The sequence below is a fragment of the Dendronephthya gigantea genome, unplaced genomic scaffold (assembly GCF_004324835.1).
Source record: "Dendronephthya gigantea isolate DGI-Jeju-01 unplaced genomic scaffold, DenGig_1.0 000079F, whole genome shotgun sequence".
In the NCBI taxonomy this organism is placed as follows: Eukaryota; Metazoa; Cnidaria; class Anthozoa; order Malacalcyonacea; family Nephtheidae; genus Dendronephthya; species Dendronephthya gigantea.
In genome coordinates this window covers 512,946-529,047 of record NW_021163089.1, presented here as the reverse complement: position 1 = coordinate 529,047, position 16,102 = coordinate 512,946, and the positions used below count along the sequence as shown (strand labels likewise).

Below are 16,102 nucleotides of genomic sequence, written 5' to 3'. Positions count from 1 at the left end.
TCTTTTTGGATCATTCAGCTGGAATAGCCTAGCGAAGGATACGACAAGTTCTTTTGGCTGAAAGTAGTGTCAAATGATTGCTAGTTTTCTAGACCAACGTTTTCTCGTAATTTTTTTTTTAAAGCGATTAAAAGGTATCCTGAAATTAAAGATAAAGATACCCACCGCAATCATACAATTCATTTTTCTTTGGTAATCTGATATTCGTACGCGCTTAAAGTAACATGACGTTTTAACATATCACAATCCAATATGGTGGGCGATGTGGTGAAAAATGAAGGGGTTTTTTTTAAACTTCAATACAAGTGCATTATAAAAACCACCGTGGGCGAAAACAAAGACAAAATGACAAACCCTGGTGTTTAAGTTTTGATAAGCGTTTTAATATTCATGAGTAAATTTTGTAAATATTCTCGAAAGGACTGGAGTTTAGCCCCTCCCAAAAGTTGAAATTCTTTGCATAATTTGATACGATTGAGATCCTCAAAACGCGTTCCCAAGCTGTTTACCACATCAAGGTATAGCGTAGGTCATACGTTCAAATCCTGTAACACGAAGTAAAGTGTTGTGCAGTTTGCTTGAAAATAACTTTTGTTTTTTTGATCGATTTTACATCTACGGTAAGGATGTTTGGCGAGGTCAAAGTGTAGCGGTTGTATTGTAGTGCATTCGCGCAGTCAGTCATTGATCTGTTGGTCCTTTAATAGAGCTAGCAATGGTTGTTTGTCCAATGACTCCAGCTACCTTTTGCAATTGTTAATTGCTTTGTTTGCTCTTAAATTACAACAGGAAAATGCCTCAGTCGTATGATCAGATCAAGCAGTCCTGTCTAAGATCGGGAAGACTTTACGAAGACCCAGAATTCGATGCCATTGATGACAATGTCTTTACAAGTCGTCGCCCGCCCAGACCTTTCGTTTGGCGTCGTCCAACCGTATGTTTGTTTTTATATCGTTTAATTTTGTTCTTATTCATTTTGTGTCTGGCAGATTACTGCTCATTTTGTGCAAGCGTGTACTGTGTGTGTGTTTATATTGGCTACTGTAGAGAACGCACAAGTCACAGCATTGGTACGCGTAAAAATATTGGGCATATCTTTAGTAGGCATAATGTATATTTGATAACATGAAATCCGATTTTAATGATTAACGTTGTTGCAAAATGCATAGTTGATCTATTGCTTTGTACCCGTCAAGAATTCGCAATTATATAGCCCATGCAATCGACTGCACGTCTTCGTCGATTAAATAAACGATACACATTATTAAATTGAGAGATATTTGATCATAGTTCCCAATTGCCTTAATAATCACTTGAACTAAATTTCAATTTTAGCGATTTAGATCCAACATAGTCGCAAAACTAAAAAAGCCCTCCATAAACATGTGGACAACTTGTTTTCCCTTGCATTTTTAGAAGGTCCACGAAAGAAACTTTTCTTAGCCTAGAGGATTTTAAAAATAAGAAGATTCGACGACATTTTCTAACGCTTTGGGAAAAAATTCCGAATGTCTATCAGTGCGGGGCGTTGACGCGTCACGATAGACGCACTTTGTCAAATCTTTGAATATTTTCAGAGCTTCAATTGACCGGAACATCTCCAAATTTTCTAGAACCCTCAGACGTTCCATGACGCTGCTATAAATACGTGTATTTTAAATACTTTTGCCAGTGTTTTTTTTGCGTGTTGTGTAGCGGTGGAAATCCAATCTTTTATTCATAACTAATTTCTCCCCGGCGGGTGTTCAGCTTTTTATGTCATTAATTTATGAAAAGCAAACAAAGAACTTGATCTCCAAAGTACTGTCGGAAAAAACGTCCTTAATATGACCTGAAGTTTTGTCTTTCTCTACTTGTTTTATGCTGCTTGTCTCTTCTTGAAAACCCCTTTGATCCTCATGAGTAAATGGAGTTTTATTGCAATTTTAGGAAATGGTTCAAAACCCAATTTTGGTAGATGCAGGAGCAAGCCGTATGGATGTTGCACAAGGTCGTTTGGGAGATTGCTGGTTCTTGGCAGGGATTGCATCTTTGACCCAGCACGAGCAACTGTTCAAGCGAGTCTGCCCCACCGATGATCAGAGTTTTGACAAGAGAGATTATTGTGGCGCTTTTCATTTTCGTTTCTGGCAAGGAGGAGAATGGGTGGATGTCACCATTGATGATCGTCTGCCTACGATCAACAACCAGCTCATCTTTGTGCACTCAAAATCAAGAAATGAATTCTGGAGTGCATTGATGGAGAAAGCTTATGCAAAGTATGGACACATTATGATCATTAAGTCTTTGAATCATGTTTTACCATAATTCATTCACCAACAAAATGTTGATATCAGTTTTAAATGTGTAATGATAGCTTTCCTAAAATTAAAGACAAAAACTGCATTTCCTACCAGCTCTAAGCTCCTCTCACTTTTTTTATTAGATTATGTGGTTCCTATGAAGCATTGAAAGGTGGCCAGACCAGTGAAGCTATGGAGGACTTCACAGGTGGAATGACTGAATCCTTTGATCTTGGTTCTAAAGCACCACAAAATCTCTTCACCATTATGTCAAAAGCTATTGAAAGGCAGTCTTTAATGGGTTGCAGTATCAATGTGAGTATGTCTGAATTCAAACTGGAAACGTTTATTATTTTATAAGAGGATTATATGTATTGTGAATAGGATTTAAGTTATCCAAATGGTACTTTAAACAACTTTTTTAAACTGTGTTTTAGGCAAAGGCAAACCAAATTGAAGCAAAGTTAGACAATGGCTTGGTCATGGGTCATGCCTACACTGTGACAGGAGTGAGAAAGGTACAAAGTAAAGATGAAGGGTGGAAAATTAAAATCCAGCCATTTTCAATTAAAACTTTGCATATTCATCAAATTAGGTTAATGCCAGGACAAGATCTGGTAAAATGGAGATTGAACTTGTGAGAGTTAGAAATCCTTGGGGAAATGAGAGAGAGTGGACAGGAGCCTGGGGGGACAAGTAAGTAGAAATAATATTTTTCAATTTAATATTTTAGTTCAGCTGTGATTCTATTATTTGAGAGGCCTTTTGACTCCCTGGTTGATTGTCTTGCTTATTGTATTAAGGTCTTCAGAATGGGCTTTGTTGTCTGACCAAGAAAAGAGAGAGATGGAACTGACATTTGATGATGATGGGGAATTCTGGTTTGTAATTTCTTTATTTTAATTTTATCATCATTGAATTGGTATGGTTATTAGATCTGGTTTTGAATATATTTATTTTTCTGATACATCCCAAAAATAGGATGAGCTACCGTGATTTCATAAGCAATTTCCAGCGCTTGGAAATTTGCATGTTGAGCCCTGATGCAAGTATCGAAGACTCCAAGGTAACTTGGGAGGCTGACATGCATAAGGACAGATGGCGAGTTGGAAGCACTGCTGGTGGCTGTCGTAACAACCAAAATACTTTCCACAAAAACCCTCAGTTCAGGTAAGCTGCTGCAGGTCAACATACAAGAAGAATTAACCTCGGTTCAACCATCACAGTGCAATGTCTAATTAAAGAATATACATTGTTGTTTTTTTAGAGTAACTTTGGAAGATGTCGACGAGGATGATGATGATGATGCATGTACCTTGATTGTCAGCCTCATGCAAGTTGGACGTCGTAAGTTGCGAAGAAAGTTGGGTGCTAATTCCAATCTGACTATTGGCTTTGCTATCTACAAGGTATAGTGTATAGCCAAGGTATAGTATATTTCAAACTAAACCTGAGAAGAAAATGTTATTTAGGGTAAGGAATTAATAGCAGAGAAGATCAAGGGTAATTTTCATCCTAGTGAACTGAGTTCATAGATCAATGATAATTTCTTTTAGCTTGAGGATGAAGATACAAAGGTACCTCGTCTGGGAAAAGATTATTTCTTGTATCATGCCTCAACTGCTCGCTCGAATACCTTCATCAATGCTCGGGAAATCACCAACCGTTTTAAACTCAAACCTGGTATCTACTGTATCGTTCCATCAACCTTTGATGCAAATGAGGAAGGTGACTTCTTGGTCCGTCTGTTCTCTGAGAAAGAGAAAAAGAGCGAGTATGTATAATGAAGACATTTCCTCATGAATGGTTTTCGAATTAGTATATCTGTCATGAAAATCTTCAGACTCCTGTGCTGAGCAAACTTCAACCTTGCTTTTAGTGTCCAAGATGAAAAGACCCGTATTACACGGAATGTGAAACCAAGAATCACCGCGAACGAAGATGCTGGCCTGGACAGCAAATATAAATCCTTCTTTGACCGTGGTCAGGCTGGACAGGTAATAACGATTTAGTTTGCTCCGTATGTAACCTGCATTAGGAGCCTTCTTGATGATGGTAATTCAAATGTATACCAATCAAATGTTTATTGGACTTAAATGTTTATTGAAAATAAACTGGTGCCTTTATTAGGATGGACAAGTTGATGCTTATGAACTAAAGCAAGTTCTGGGAGCTGCATTTGCCAAAGGTTTGTGCAGAGAATTAAAGAAAGTATAAAGGACTAACAATGTTTGATCTATAATGTATTTGGACCCATATTCAATTATTTTTTGTCTTAGATATTGGTGATCAAGATTTCAACATTGAAACATGCAGAAGCTTAATTAGCATGTATGATGTATCCTTGAATGATTCTCATTGCAAAATGCAATGTTAATGAGTCAGAATAATGATTACCCTGTGCCTGAGAATATTGCTCTCATGATGTAGTTGTCACTTCAGCATTCACTGCAGTAAAGTCATGTATGTGTGCCTAGAGTAAGGTCTTTCTTAACATGATATCCAGGACAATGGAACTGGAAAACTGGAATATGATGAGTTCAAGCAGACATTGGTCACCACCAAGCAATGTCATGTAAGCACAACGTTTTTTAGTTTCTTTCTTGTACTTTTTTGCAAAGGCTTGAAATTCCAAGGTAAATGGGTTTCCCTATTAATTGAACGTAATTCAAAATTGCCTTCCTTGTAGGCTGAGTTCAAGAAATATGACAAAGACCGAAGTGGAACTTTGGACATGTATGAACTTCAGGATGTCTTGGATGCCTTGGGTGAGTAAAGAAAGATACAACTTTATACTTGTAAATCCTTGTACCTTGTAAGGATGTTAACATCAACCTTTGACATTATGAACGGACTTCATTGGTGGTCCGTGCTATTTTAAAAGACAAATTCCATGACCAATCTCCTGTTTGATCATGATTTAAACCACTCTCAATTTTCTCCAGGTATCAAGATGAGCACGCGTTGTCTCACTGCCATTACTTGCCGTTATTCCAACAAGAAAGGAACTGTAGATTTTGATGATTTCCTACAGATTTACACCAGAGTTGTTGGCCTTATTGGTAAGTGTACAGTACATAGTGTTTACCCTTTCAGTTAACAGCACTTTAACATGCTGCATAGGCTACGTACAATTACTCAAATATTTGTAGCCCAGGTCTGCACGCAGGCTAGCTGCGAAGAATGGTAATTACAGAACCAAAACTATTGCAAAACTGTTCAGGTGATGTACTTTAAGCATCATTCATATGTTTAAATCAAAGCACTCTAATTTTTTAGAAACATTCAACAAGAATTGCAGACGTGGATCCAGTCAGGCATCATTTGATTTAGATGAGGCAAGTATTTTTCCGATCACATAGGATCCAGTATTTCCTCTACTGTGATCTAATTAACAGGCAGAATAGAAGCAATTGTGCATCTTATATGGCCTCATGATTTTCCTGCATTAATTTATTTATTCATCATTTATGTTCATTTTAGTTCATTGAAGGTGCTGTTGGACTTTAAGAAGGAAAACTTGTGGATTCAAACTCATTTTCAGCTTTTTTTTTCATTCATATTATGACACTGGATGACACTATATTGTCTTACCTATTATGGTTAGTTAAATTGTATGGCTATCCATACAGCTATAGGTAGTTCTTTGACTTGAATAAACCTTTTAAACTGATATCGTATAATTTTTGTGTTTCATTCATGCAACTAATGGGCTAAATGGTCATTATTTGTTTGAATGTTTTATTGAAATTGAGTATTTCATCTAATATTGTAAAGTAAACTAGCTAGAAACTAATTGTTCTGTTTTTTTCGTTCTTTTAATGTTTACTACAAGCATGTCCTGTGCTGCAATCACATTGTCAAATTCATCTTTTGCTTCTTGTAAAAGTTTTAAAACACTTTCCTCCCCAGCCTTCAATACTTCATCCTGTCCTTTGTATCTTTGACTAAAATGTGTTAGGATTAATTTCTTTGCCTGGATTGATTTAGCGAAATGTACTGCCATGCCTGAAATGGAAAACTCATTCACTGAATCACAAATTAAAATGCATCCTTGGTGACAGTTGCATAGTATTATTAGAGAAGGGTCTCTATGTAAACTTCCATAATAAATGGCCTAGAGTACCTGGGGTTGAATGGCCATTCTCTATACACTTTTCTTGATGAGAATTTTCGTTTGTTGCTTCGTGAATAAGAACATCCGCATTCATAGCCAAGTTCATAATCTGCTCGGAGTTGCATGTGTCACCTAAAATAACAATTTTCTGCCCTGCCGGTGGAGGGCTTAAAACATCCTCAGGTCGAATTTCTGAACCATCCTCTGTATAAATACACTGACCACTTTTGATCTTTGCATACAAAGGTCCTGGAGGGATGCCTTTTGATTTCAACAATTCTGCATTCAACCTACCAGGTAAGTCACCTTCTTGTATGACATAACCATAGCATGTTATCCTGTGTTTCAGCTCGGCGGCAGAAACTGCCATGTTATCATTGTCAAAAACATTCCAAGTCATTTTGCTGGTTGGGAATATTTGTGAAATTTGGATGTTGTTTTCAGATGTTTCAGGGGAAACTCCAGTTTGGTGTTTGTCAACTGTGTCATCTGCAACGTATTAAATGCATATTACAGTGCAATATGTGAATATCTTCTAACCAAATCAAGGCTCAGGACTTTGCAGAGAGGTAACATGTATGCTATTCAGACACTTGTATTAATAACTGCTTTCAAGTCTTAGTCACCTGCAGGACAAAGCTCATGAATGACACAAGAAAAGCTGAGAAAAGAACCAGATGTTGTCAAAGCTGAGGTCAAATAGTGCCCCAGGCCTTTAGGACCATAGAGATGAACTGCGGACCTTCCATCAGGACTGTTTAAGCTGATGGTACACAGCAGACCTGGCAGACCAAATAAATGATCACCATGGAGATGTGTTATAAATATTTTGTCTAGTTTTCCTGGGCGGATGTTGCTCTTCATCAGCTGGGTTTGTGTCCCCTCTCCACAATCAAACATCCAGCAGGAACCACTTGGGAGGCGGACCACAAGACTTGAGGCACCTCGAGTGGGGCTAGGGTGTGCTGCACCCGTTCCCAGAAAATGTATTTCCATTTATGAAAATGTTAAAACAAATTTCTGAAAACAATCACTGCTGCTTTAGAACAATTAATTTAGAATAATTTGTAAATTGACATTTTCTTACTTTGTTTTGTGGCACAATATGTAACAATAGGTGGGGTTTCCACTTTACTGAGGAAATTGCCCAAACGTTCTGAAAATGAAATAGCCATAGCGGAAGCACTAACACGTTGTCTTGGCGTTGGCAATATGGCGGATCAATATGAGTTTCAAAACTTGACCTTTGCTGAAATTAAAAAGCTAAAAGTAGCCGATTTAAAAGCACGATTATCTAGTCTCGGTCTGCCTGTCTCAGGTATGTATTATAATGAAATCATTTTCATGTTTTGGTACATGTAATTACAGTCTATTCGGGTAGAGTTGGCAGCACTTCGAATATAAATTGACTGTCACTGAAAAAATGTTTTTATAGGACTGAAAGCTGATTTAGTTGCAAGATTAGCATCCTTTTTGGAATCTAGAGTAAGCTATTATCAATTTATTTCTTTAATATTTTCACTGTGAAGTATTTCCTAAGCGAATTATTAAATAGAAAATTAAAATTATACTGCTTTTTTTAATTTTAGGCGTTGCAGGCGAAATTACAAGCTAAAGACGAAGGTTGGTAAAAAACCTTGAAGGTTTTTAAAAAGAAATGTTCAATACCTCACATTTTTTTCTTTGTATTTAAAGTAGAATCTACAGAAGTCGATGATGGTGGTAGTGTAGATCAGGGGGAACAATCAGGGGTAACAGGGGTTGTTAAAATAGAAGGAGATAAACAGACCGCACAAAATATTGCCACCGACATTGCTCCTGGACAGATCTCAACAATTGCAAGTCATGCTGTTGGCCAGGAAGCTCTTGAGAAGAAAGTAGGTGATGTTCCAATAATTGGAACAGAAGCTTTAGTTGAACCGGCTGTTAAAACTAGTGAGAACATTATTGATGTGGATAGTCAGATGCAGCAAGCTGTCATGCAGGTTGATGTAACTGGTAAAGATGATGCTGAAGGAAACGATGAAACAAAAGCTGAGGAAATTCAGCAGGAAGTTAAAGCAGCTGAGATACCAGAAGAAATAGGAGTTGAAGTTGAGGCTGATAAGGATGTTTATGCTCAGGCAGATGAAGAAGGCATTGAGGCTAAACCTGATGAAAGTAAGGAAGAACTTGGAGCAAAACAGATTGATTTCAAAGAAATAGAGGAAGGTAACCAAGAACTGGTACTGGAAGCTCAAATACCTTGTGAAACGTCCGCAATATTCAAGCCAGAAATTGAAATCATGGCTGACCAGGAAGAACACAAGGCGTCCAGAGAGTCAGATATTGGAGCAAATAACCAAACAGAGGATGCTTTCAAAGCACAGCAATTTCAGAGTGTTGTATCAGCATTGGATGATCATGAACCGGATCAGTCAGATATTACTTCTTTGCATGAAGGACTTACCCATCCTCAAGAAATTAGGATTTCTGTCGAAGAGGTGGGAACTAAAAATACTGAGGAAAATGTGTCCCATCATTCAATCCAGAGTGGTCTTCAATCTGGGTGGATGATCAAAGAACCAGTAACCAGTGCCCCAGAAGATGTAGAACAAGCGCTGAGTCCATCATCTGAGTTTTCAAAAGAGTTACCATCCCTTGAACAGCCACTACCTACCTTACCACCACATGAAGAACCCTCTCAACTCCATCTCCCTTCTCACCTGGCTCATGACCCCTCTGCTCACGAAACAGAACTTTCTAAAGAACCTACTCCTCAAGGACGTGTACCACAGGATAAAACATTGGTGATTGATACACCTGCAATAGTGAATTCACAAGAAGATGATACGGTGGATCCTCTTGCGGAAGCAAAGGCTAAAGCTCGAAGCGTGGTGGAGATGAGAGAAAAACGATTGAACGAAGAGAATCAAGTTGGAACAAGGGAGGATGATTCTGGATATGATGTGGATCATTATGAACAAGAAGGAACCCCAGCAACAGAATCACGCCAGGTAATTACATTGTTAAAAATTGAAGTTCTCAATCATAATTAAAAAAATTAAAAACTTTGATTTACTGCTATGGTCAGGAAAAAAAGAAGAAGAAGAAGAAAAAGAGAAAGAAGCGAACAAATGAACAGCCTAAAGTAAGCTCTAGTTTCCAATCATTTACGTCTTCTGTGTATGGTAAAAAAATATTTGTTCTGTCCTTTGGTTTGAACATTGCAATGTTCCTGACATGAGTATGTATTACTTGTTCATAGGTTCAAGATGAAGCTCTACCAGATGATGAAGGTGTTGAAGTGGAATATGTAGCAGAGACTTTAGATTTCAAAGATCCAGTGTATGCACAATTTGCATCAATCTTTGAGACATTCAAGGTAAGTTTCTGTGGACAGAATCATTGCAGGAGTTGAGCAATTCAACTCAAGACGTTTGTGTTGCTGAAAAATTTTAGTTGAGTGAAAAACCAGAAGCTGCAAAAAAGGATGAATCCAAAGACAAAACAGAAGACCAAACAGTAAGATATCTCTGCTGGTTTTCATTCTTTCATATCTGCATTTTAATGGTATGAAAGTAATAGGCCTTTCTCTAAGCTTTATCTCTGTATCTGCTCAAATTATAGACAGATGGTTCAAAAAAGGATGATGAAGACAATGACATGGATACAGATAGCGAGGAAGAAGAAACGCAAAAGAAGGTGACCTTGAATCCACCATTACTTTTTGATTATTTCCCGTATTCATTGGCAAGGATCATGCTGAGCTGTATTTCATTTTTCAGGATGAGAAACCAGGGGAGAAAGTGGAGAAACTTTCAAAAAAGAAATTAAAGTTGAAAAATAGAATGAGTGTTGCAGAGCTAAAACAGGTAAATAAAAGAGAAGTATTTAGTCTTAATTTTTCATCACAACCCATCATGCATTTTCATTGTACATAAAATAAAGAACCCAAGAAATTGTTCCTGGTTTTCATCTGCTTTTATTTTTCATTGTTTTAGACCGTGCATAGACCTGACGTGGTTGAAATGCATGATGTAACTGCTCCAGATCCTAAACTACTTGTTTATCTCAAAGTAAGTCAGGAATTACCATTCTTGGTAAATAAGTTCATATCATGAGAATTATTGAATAATAAATGTGGTATTTTTAATCTGTTTAACAGGCATGTAGGAATACTGTTCCAGTTCCAAGACATTGGTGTTTTAAAAGAAAATTCCTACAGGTTTCATTGAATCACCACTACTCATCTCTGGTTATTTTAGTTTTCAAAAACTTTTGACTAAAGAGGATCTTATTTTAGGGTAAACGAGGAATAATTAAGCCACCATTCCAATTACCAGAGTTCATTCAGGTATGTACCTCCAACAGTTCATTGTCTTTCAAACCGTGCAGTTGTTCCCAACATTTTTTTTTGTTATTCAGAAAACTGGAATCATGGAAATGAGAGAAGCATTACAGGAAAAGGAAGATGCAAAAAATATGAAAGCTAAAATGAGAGAAAAGGTAATTACTGAGATATCATGCATACTATATCTTGCAGAGATAACAATACTTGTAGCTGCTTTAAATAGTTTGTGTTCTGTTTACACAACAATGTGTGATTGATATAAATTATCAACTTAGGCATTATTAATTCTCTCTTTTAGATTCGACCAAAAATGGGGAAAATTGACATCGATTATCAGAAGCTTCACGATGCGTTTTTCAAGTAAGTTTGAATGATTTGTGTGAGGTTTATATAGTCGCACTCTGGTAGACCATGGATCAATCTGATGGCTAATTCTCTCTCTCATCAAGGTGGCAAACAAAACCAAAAATGTCCATCCACGGGGATCTTTATTACGAGGTATGGAAAACACCGTATATTGACATTTTAATTTCAGATTGTTGATTCGTTTTCTCCGCAATTGTTTAGGGGAAAGAGTTTGAAACAAAACTAAAAGAAAAGAAACCTGGCGATCTTTCCGAAGATCTCAGAACAGCGCTTGGTATGCCAACAGGCCAGGTAAGGGCAACAATAATGGTTTATCATTGTTCAAATTAATTTATATTGTGACTGATTGATATACTGGATATCGTTTCCGTAGCATTTCTCCAATTATAATTCTCGAATCTCGACAGTTCAATTTCTTCCTTGCAGGGCAGTAACTTGGTTCCACCCCCCTGGTTGATTGCGATGCAAAGATATGGTCCACCCCCGTCCTATCCTAACTTGAAAATACCGGGACTAAACGCACCAATACCCGAGGTAGTGATCTAGATCATGGTATCGGCAGTGGCTCACTTTTGTCTTTAGTTTGTGTGATTTTCATTGGCAATTTATGTACAGGAGTGAGTGATAAGGCGTTGTTTTCTCTTTCTTAGGGTGCTTCATTCGGGTATCACGCCGGGGGGTGGGGAAAGCCTCCTGTGGACGAACATGGTCGACCATTGTACGGAGATGTCTTTGGCGTGCAACAAACAGATGCAAATATTATCGATGATGAACAAATCGACTCCAATCTTTGGGGAGAACTCGAATCTGAGTCGGAAGAATCCGAAGAATCCGAGGTCAGTTTTTACATTAGTTTTAAACAGTGATGACCTCGTTTATGACCCCGTGATTACAAGAAGAAATCTCAATGTTTTCGTTGTCTGTCGTTCAGGAGGAATCAGAAGAAGAGGCACCAGATCAATCCGGACTTGTCACACCAGCCGAAACGTAAGTTCGCTACATCACCTGTATGGCTTCTCACAAAACATTAGAGTTGAGATATACAAAAGGAAATTAATCATGGATTCATTGCTATTGTATAAAATCTTGTATTTAAAGCGGTTTGGTGACGCCCAGTGGTTTAACTTCAATCCCAGCTGGAATGGAGACGCCTGACATGATTGAACTAAGAAAGAGAAAGAACATCGAAGACTCCATGGAGAGCGGTAGCGAACAACCAACGCTGTTTACAGTTTTACCTGAGAAGAGAGCTGGTGTTGGAGGAATGATGATGGGCACTTCACATGTCTATGATCTCGCTTCTGCAGCTGTGCCAACTGGAGCGAGAAAGGTTGGTGAATGCCACGTGTTAGCTGAGATTTTGTGACCCAAAAAAGTCATCTTATGAACACTTTCTTCATCGGAAAGCACCGGTAAAAAAGGTTGATTTGTGATTTCAGGCGCCCGGAGGTTTATCAGAAGGTGTTGAAGTCGCATTGGATCCCAGTGAACTGGAGCTGGACCCAGCAGCCATGCAAGCCAGGTAATTGACAGATTTGTGGATAAAAGTTTCAATAAACTGTCTTTGATTTCAACCAATAATTGGGAAATTGTATGATTTTAAACAATGCTCATTTGAGATACTAAATTCCTCCATTTTTCAGATACGATGAACAACTACGAGAGCAACAAAACACACAAAAAGAAGACTTCAGTGACATGGTTGCTGAACACGCCGCCAGACAGCAAAAGGTAAAACAAGACCCTTTAAGAGAAATGAATTGATTGTACAAAACAGTCGTGTTTTCTCGCTTAAAAGTCGCTTTCGTTCAAAGGTGGTTGAATTATAGTTCGTTCCTTTTTTAGAAACGCAAAAAGACAACAGAAAGCGGAAAGGCTGCCAAGAAATACAAAGAATTCAAGTTTTGAACTTCACATAAAATTTTCTGTCTATATCTCGTTATTATCAGTTTTTTATTATCATGCAACGCTTTTAACATTTGATAGTTATTTTAAGATTTGAATAAATAATCTCCATCCAGAAATAGTATAGCTCAGTGTTTCCCATCACTAAATAAATTATAATAATTTGCATGAAACAAACTCAAGATGGCGGACGATTTGCAATTTTCGTTTGGAACCTTTGGTTAGAGTTTTCACGAGTAACTTGCCTAGTTTTACCGCAAAACGAACTTTGTTTTTTGCAATGGACAAGCTGGAAAAACCTCAGGTTATCGTGCATGTACAGAAAGTGTTAAATTACACTGCCTATGATGCGAAGTGGATACCCTGTAGTGCAAGATTTGTTGTGCTTGGTTCTCATCCCAAAGGAACTGGTGCAATGCAGATTTATGAAGTGTCTCGTGGCACTGCGAACTTATTAACAGACGTGAGTGGGTTGTTTTAGGCCCTGTATATTGTAATATTTTTATCACGGGTTTATGTACTAAATGCTACGGTTGCTACCTAATTGCCAGGGTGCATTCGGTGTAGACAAATCGGAATATCTTCGGCGTAGAGTTAGGGTATCCTTGGCGTACTGGCGTAAAATAAACTTTCCTTGGCGTAGTGGCGTACACTGTTTTTAACTTGTCGGCGCATAAATACCGGATAAACACACCAAACTTTGTAATTCAAAGGTCCACATACACACCGACTTCAACTGCATGCATTTAAGTATTTTAACGACAACAAAGGCATTTAACTTCTTAAAAATGGTCCTCTAAACGTGTAGCATTTTTTGACTCACGAGTCGAACGTCCTGGCGAGTCTGCGATCGGCGTAACGTCCTGGAGTGGGTAATTGTCGTAAGTATGGCCCAGGGTGGGAAGTTGGCGTAATGTCGAGATTGCTTTGGCGTATCTTCGGCGTGTGATATACACCGAATGCACCCTGGCCTAATTGTACAACTGTACCAGGGTGCTATCCAGACTTTCTTTATTATGCAGTACAAATTTCATTTATGATGCTGGTGAATTATGATCTTGCTACGTATTCACAAATGACCTGTTAATACTGTCAATCACCATAGAAATTCCTAGTCTTAATGTATAATTATAATGTATGTCCTTCTGTTGAAAGGTGGAGAAGAAGGCCTCGTTCAAGTGTGGCACATTCGGAGGAAGCAGCTTGCAACAGAGGCATCTGGCCACCGGCGACTTTGAAGGAAAACTAATGATGTGGTAACAATGAACATATACTCAGAGGAATGATGGAGCCACATCATTCGACTAATGCTTGGCACTCTTAAAAAAAATCTATTTTCATTAGGTTGATCTCTCTTCTTTAAAGGAATTTAGAAAAGACAGAATTACCAGTTTACTCTGTGAAGGCTCACAAGGAAATTATTAATTGTATCAATGGTGTTGGTGGTGTTGGTATTGGTGAAGGTGCTCCAGAACTGGTGACTGGAAGCAGAGATGGTAAGATCCATCATGGTGATCATTTATCATCATGGTGATTAACGCTTGAATATTTTTTAATTCTAATTTAACAAGGTGCAGTAAAAGTTTGGGATCCAAGGCAGAAAGATGAACCTGTCGCGAACATGGAACCTGCAGACGGTCAGGATCGTAGAGACTGTTGGTGTGTTGCTTTTGGTACGTAGAATAAATTTAGCATTTCTTACAGGAAGGTATTAATAATGATAGACATGGTAATAATCTTTATACTGAAGATAAAAAGAAAACCATTCCCTATTCCAACCTTAATCATGTCCATATATATGGCAATGTCAGTCCTATCCCTGAGCTTAAAAGTAGAATCTGTCCCTAAATTGCTTGAGTGCGTATGTAAAGTTACAATTTCTTCCCAGGTAATGCATATAATGCTGATGAAAGAACCGTTGTTGCTGGTTATGATAATGGTGACATTAAATTATTTGACTTGAAGAACATGTCACTTCGTTGGGAAACAAATGTTAAGAATGGGGTAAGTATTCGGGCATGAGAGGGCAGTTCAACCAGGATAACTGCTAAGATCATTAATGTACTTCTAAGGTATGTGATATTCAGTTTGATCGAAGAGACATTTTGATGAACAAGCTTGTGGCAACAACATTGGAATCCAAGCTCTTCTTGTGGGATATGAGAACGCAACATCCAACCAAAGGTTTTGCCATGTTGTCAGAAAAGGTTTGGGACCTGCATGTTATTTGATGCTTGCAGATAAATTCCTTACCCTTTTTTTATCTCTACTTCTTCATAACTTATTTTAGGCCCATAGTTCAACTATTTGGTGTGTTCGCCACCTACCCCAAAATCGTGAAGTTTTTATGACATGTGGTGGCAGTGGATCTCTAAACCTCTGGAAATAGTATGTATACAAATATGTATTCCTGCATTGTTTTTTTACCAGGTCTGGGTTGATCATGTTTCTATCTTTAGTTCCTACCCTCCAAAGAGAGTGATGAAGGATAGCGAAGGACAGGAAATGGGCGTTGTTGGATCTGTTGACCTTTTACAAAATGTCAATCTTTCAACGCAACCGGTATCGTCTTTAGATTGGTGTCCGGACAAGGTAAAACTAGCTAATTTTAGCTGATGGCTATTTGAGGAAACTTTGCAATAGAGAAAGATCCTCGTCACTGATATTTGTCATCTGCTTTTGATTTAAAGACAGTTTTTTTTATCTAGGAGGGGCTGGCTGTTTGCACATCATTTGATCAAACTGTTCGAGTTTTAATTGTCACTAAATTAAAGAAAGTTTGACGGGTACTGCATTTGTTGGTGATGATACAGAAACAGATTGTTGACAAAACATGTACATTGATGTGTGTGTATTAAGCTAGGTGTGAAAAAATTGTATAAAATGTAAAAAGTAGAAAATAAGAACATTACTATGGTTTTTATTGAAGTAAATATTAAAAATAATATTTGATAGATGTGTTGTCTGTCTCTAATCTTCTTCCGTTATCCAGTTTACTCACAGATCAGTGGTTGGTATACAAAACAAGCGGGTATAGTATTCCTGGGATTAAATATCGTAGGGTATTTTATCCGTGTTTACGTGTTTCTGTGCCTTCAT

General features: G+C 37.8%; 4 protein-coding genes across 5 annotated transcripts; 3 read left to right on the top strand and 1 right to left on the bottom strand.

Moving 5' to 3' along the window:
• Positions 1–476: 476 nt before the first annotated feature.
• On the top strand, positions 477–5,955 carry LOC114532387 (calpain-B-like). The gene is made up of 18 exons (XM_028553877.1): positions 477–620; positions 790–934; positions 1,930–2,258; positions 2,426–2,597; positions 2,720–2,800; positions 2,878–2,978; positions 3,086–3,163; positions 3,264–3,452; positions 3,550–3,691; positions 3,839–4,056; positions 4,162–4,279; positions 4,413–4,470; positions 4,562–4,620; positions 4,789–4,857; positions 4,972–5,050; positions 5,228–5,344; positions 5,562–5,620; positions 5,766–5,955. The coding sequence occupies exons 2-18, from the start codon at positions 794–796 to the stop codon at positions 5,790–5,792; spliced, it is 2,037 nt and encodes a 678-aa protein (XP_028409678.1). The 5' UTR covers positions 477–620; positions 790–793; the 3' UTR covers positions 5,793–5,955.
• Positions 5,956–6,006: 51 nt separating this feature from the next.
• On the bottom strand, positions 6,007–7,522 carry LOC114532386 (zinc phosphodiesterase ELAC protein 1-like). The gene is made up of 4 exons (XM_028553876.1): positions 7,487–7,522; positions 7,026–7,419; positions 6,409–6,888; positions 6,007–6,290 (listed from the first exon to the last, which is right to left on the bottom strand). Exons 2-4 carry the CDS (start codon positions 7,393–7,395, stop codon positions 6,064–6,066), a joined length of 1,077 nt encoding a protein of 358 aa, XP_028409677.1. The 5' UTR covers positions 7,396–7,419; positions 7,487–7,522; the 3' UTR covers positions 6,007–6,063.
• Positions 7,523–7,597: 75 nt separating this feature from the next.
• Positions 7,598–13,115, top strand: LOC114532384 (splicing factor 3B subunit 2-like). Of its 2 annotated transcripts, none has more exons than XM_028553875.1 (23): positions 7,598–7,717; positions 7,835–7,884; positions 7,989–8,022; positions 8,098–9,395; positions 9,473–9,529; positions 9,647–9,763; positions 9,841–9,903; positions 10,009–10,083; positions 10,167–10,253; positions 10,383–10,457; positions 10,547–10,606; positions 10,685–10,735; positions 10,807–10,887; positions 11,031–11,092; positions 11,182–11,230; positions 11,300–11,389; positions 11,525–11,632; positions 11,749–11,934; positions 12,030–12,085; positions 12,197–12,428; positions 12,538–12,620; positions 12,742–12,829; positions 12,944–13,115. In XM_028553875.1, exons 1-23 carry the CDS (start codon positions 7,612–7,614, stop codon positions 13,004–13,006), a joined length of 3,171 nt encoding a protein of 1,056 aa, XP_028409676.1. In that variant the 5' UTR covers positions 7,598–7,611; the 3' UTR covers positions 13,007–13,115. The 2 variants fall into 2 exon arrangements, with proteins under 2 accessions (XP_028409676.1, XP_028409675.1); XM_028553874.1 differs by having other exon boundaries at positions 8,095–9,395.
• A 70-nt stretch (positions 13,116–13,185) lies between these two features.
• On the top strand, positions 13,186–15,914 carry LOC114532425 (WD repeat-containing protein 92-like). Its single transcript, XM_028553926.1, has 9 exons — positions 13,186–13,466; positions 14,159–14,259; positions 14,369–14,499; positions 14,575–14,676; positions 14,892–15,007; positions 15,076–15,210; positions 15,294–15,391; positions 15,463–15,595; positions 15,712–15,914. Exons 1-9 carry the CDS (start codon positions 13,284–13,286, stop codon positions 15,784–15,786), a joined length of 1,074 nt encoding a protein of 357 aa, XP_028409727.1. The 5' UTR covers positions 13,186–13,283; the 3' UTR covers positions 15,787–15,914.
• Positions 15,915–16,102: the final 188 nt, after the last annotated feature.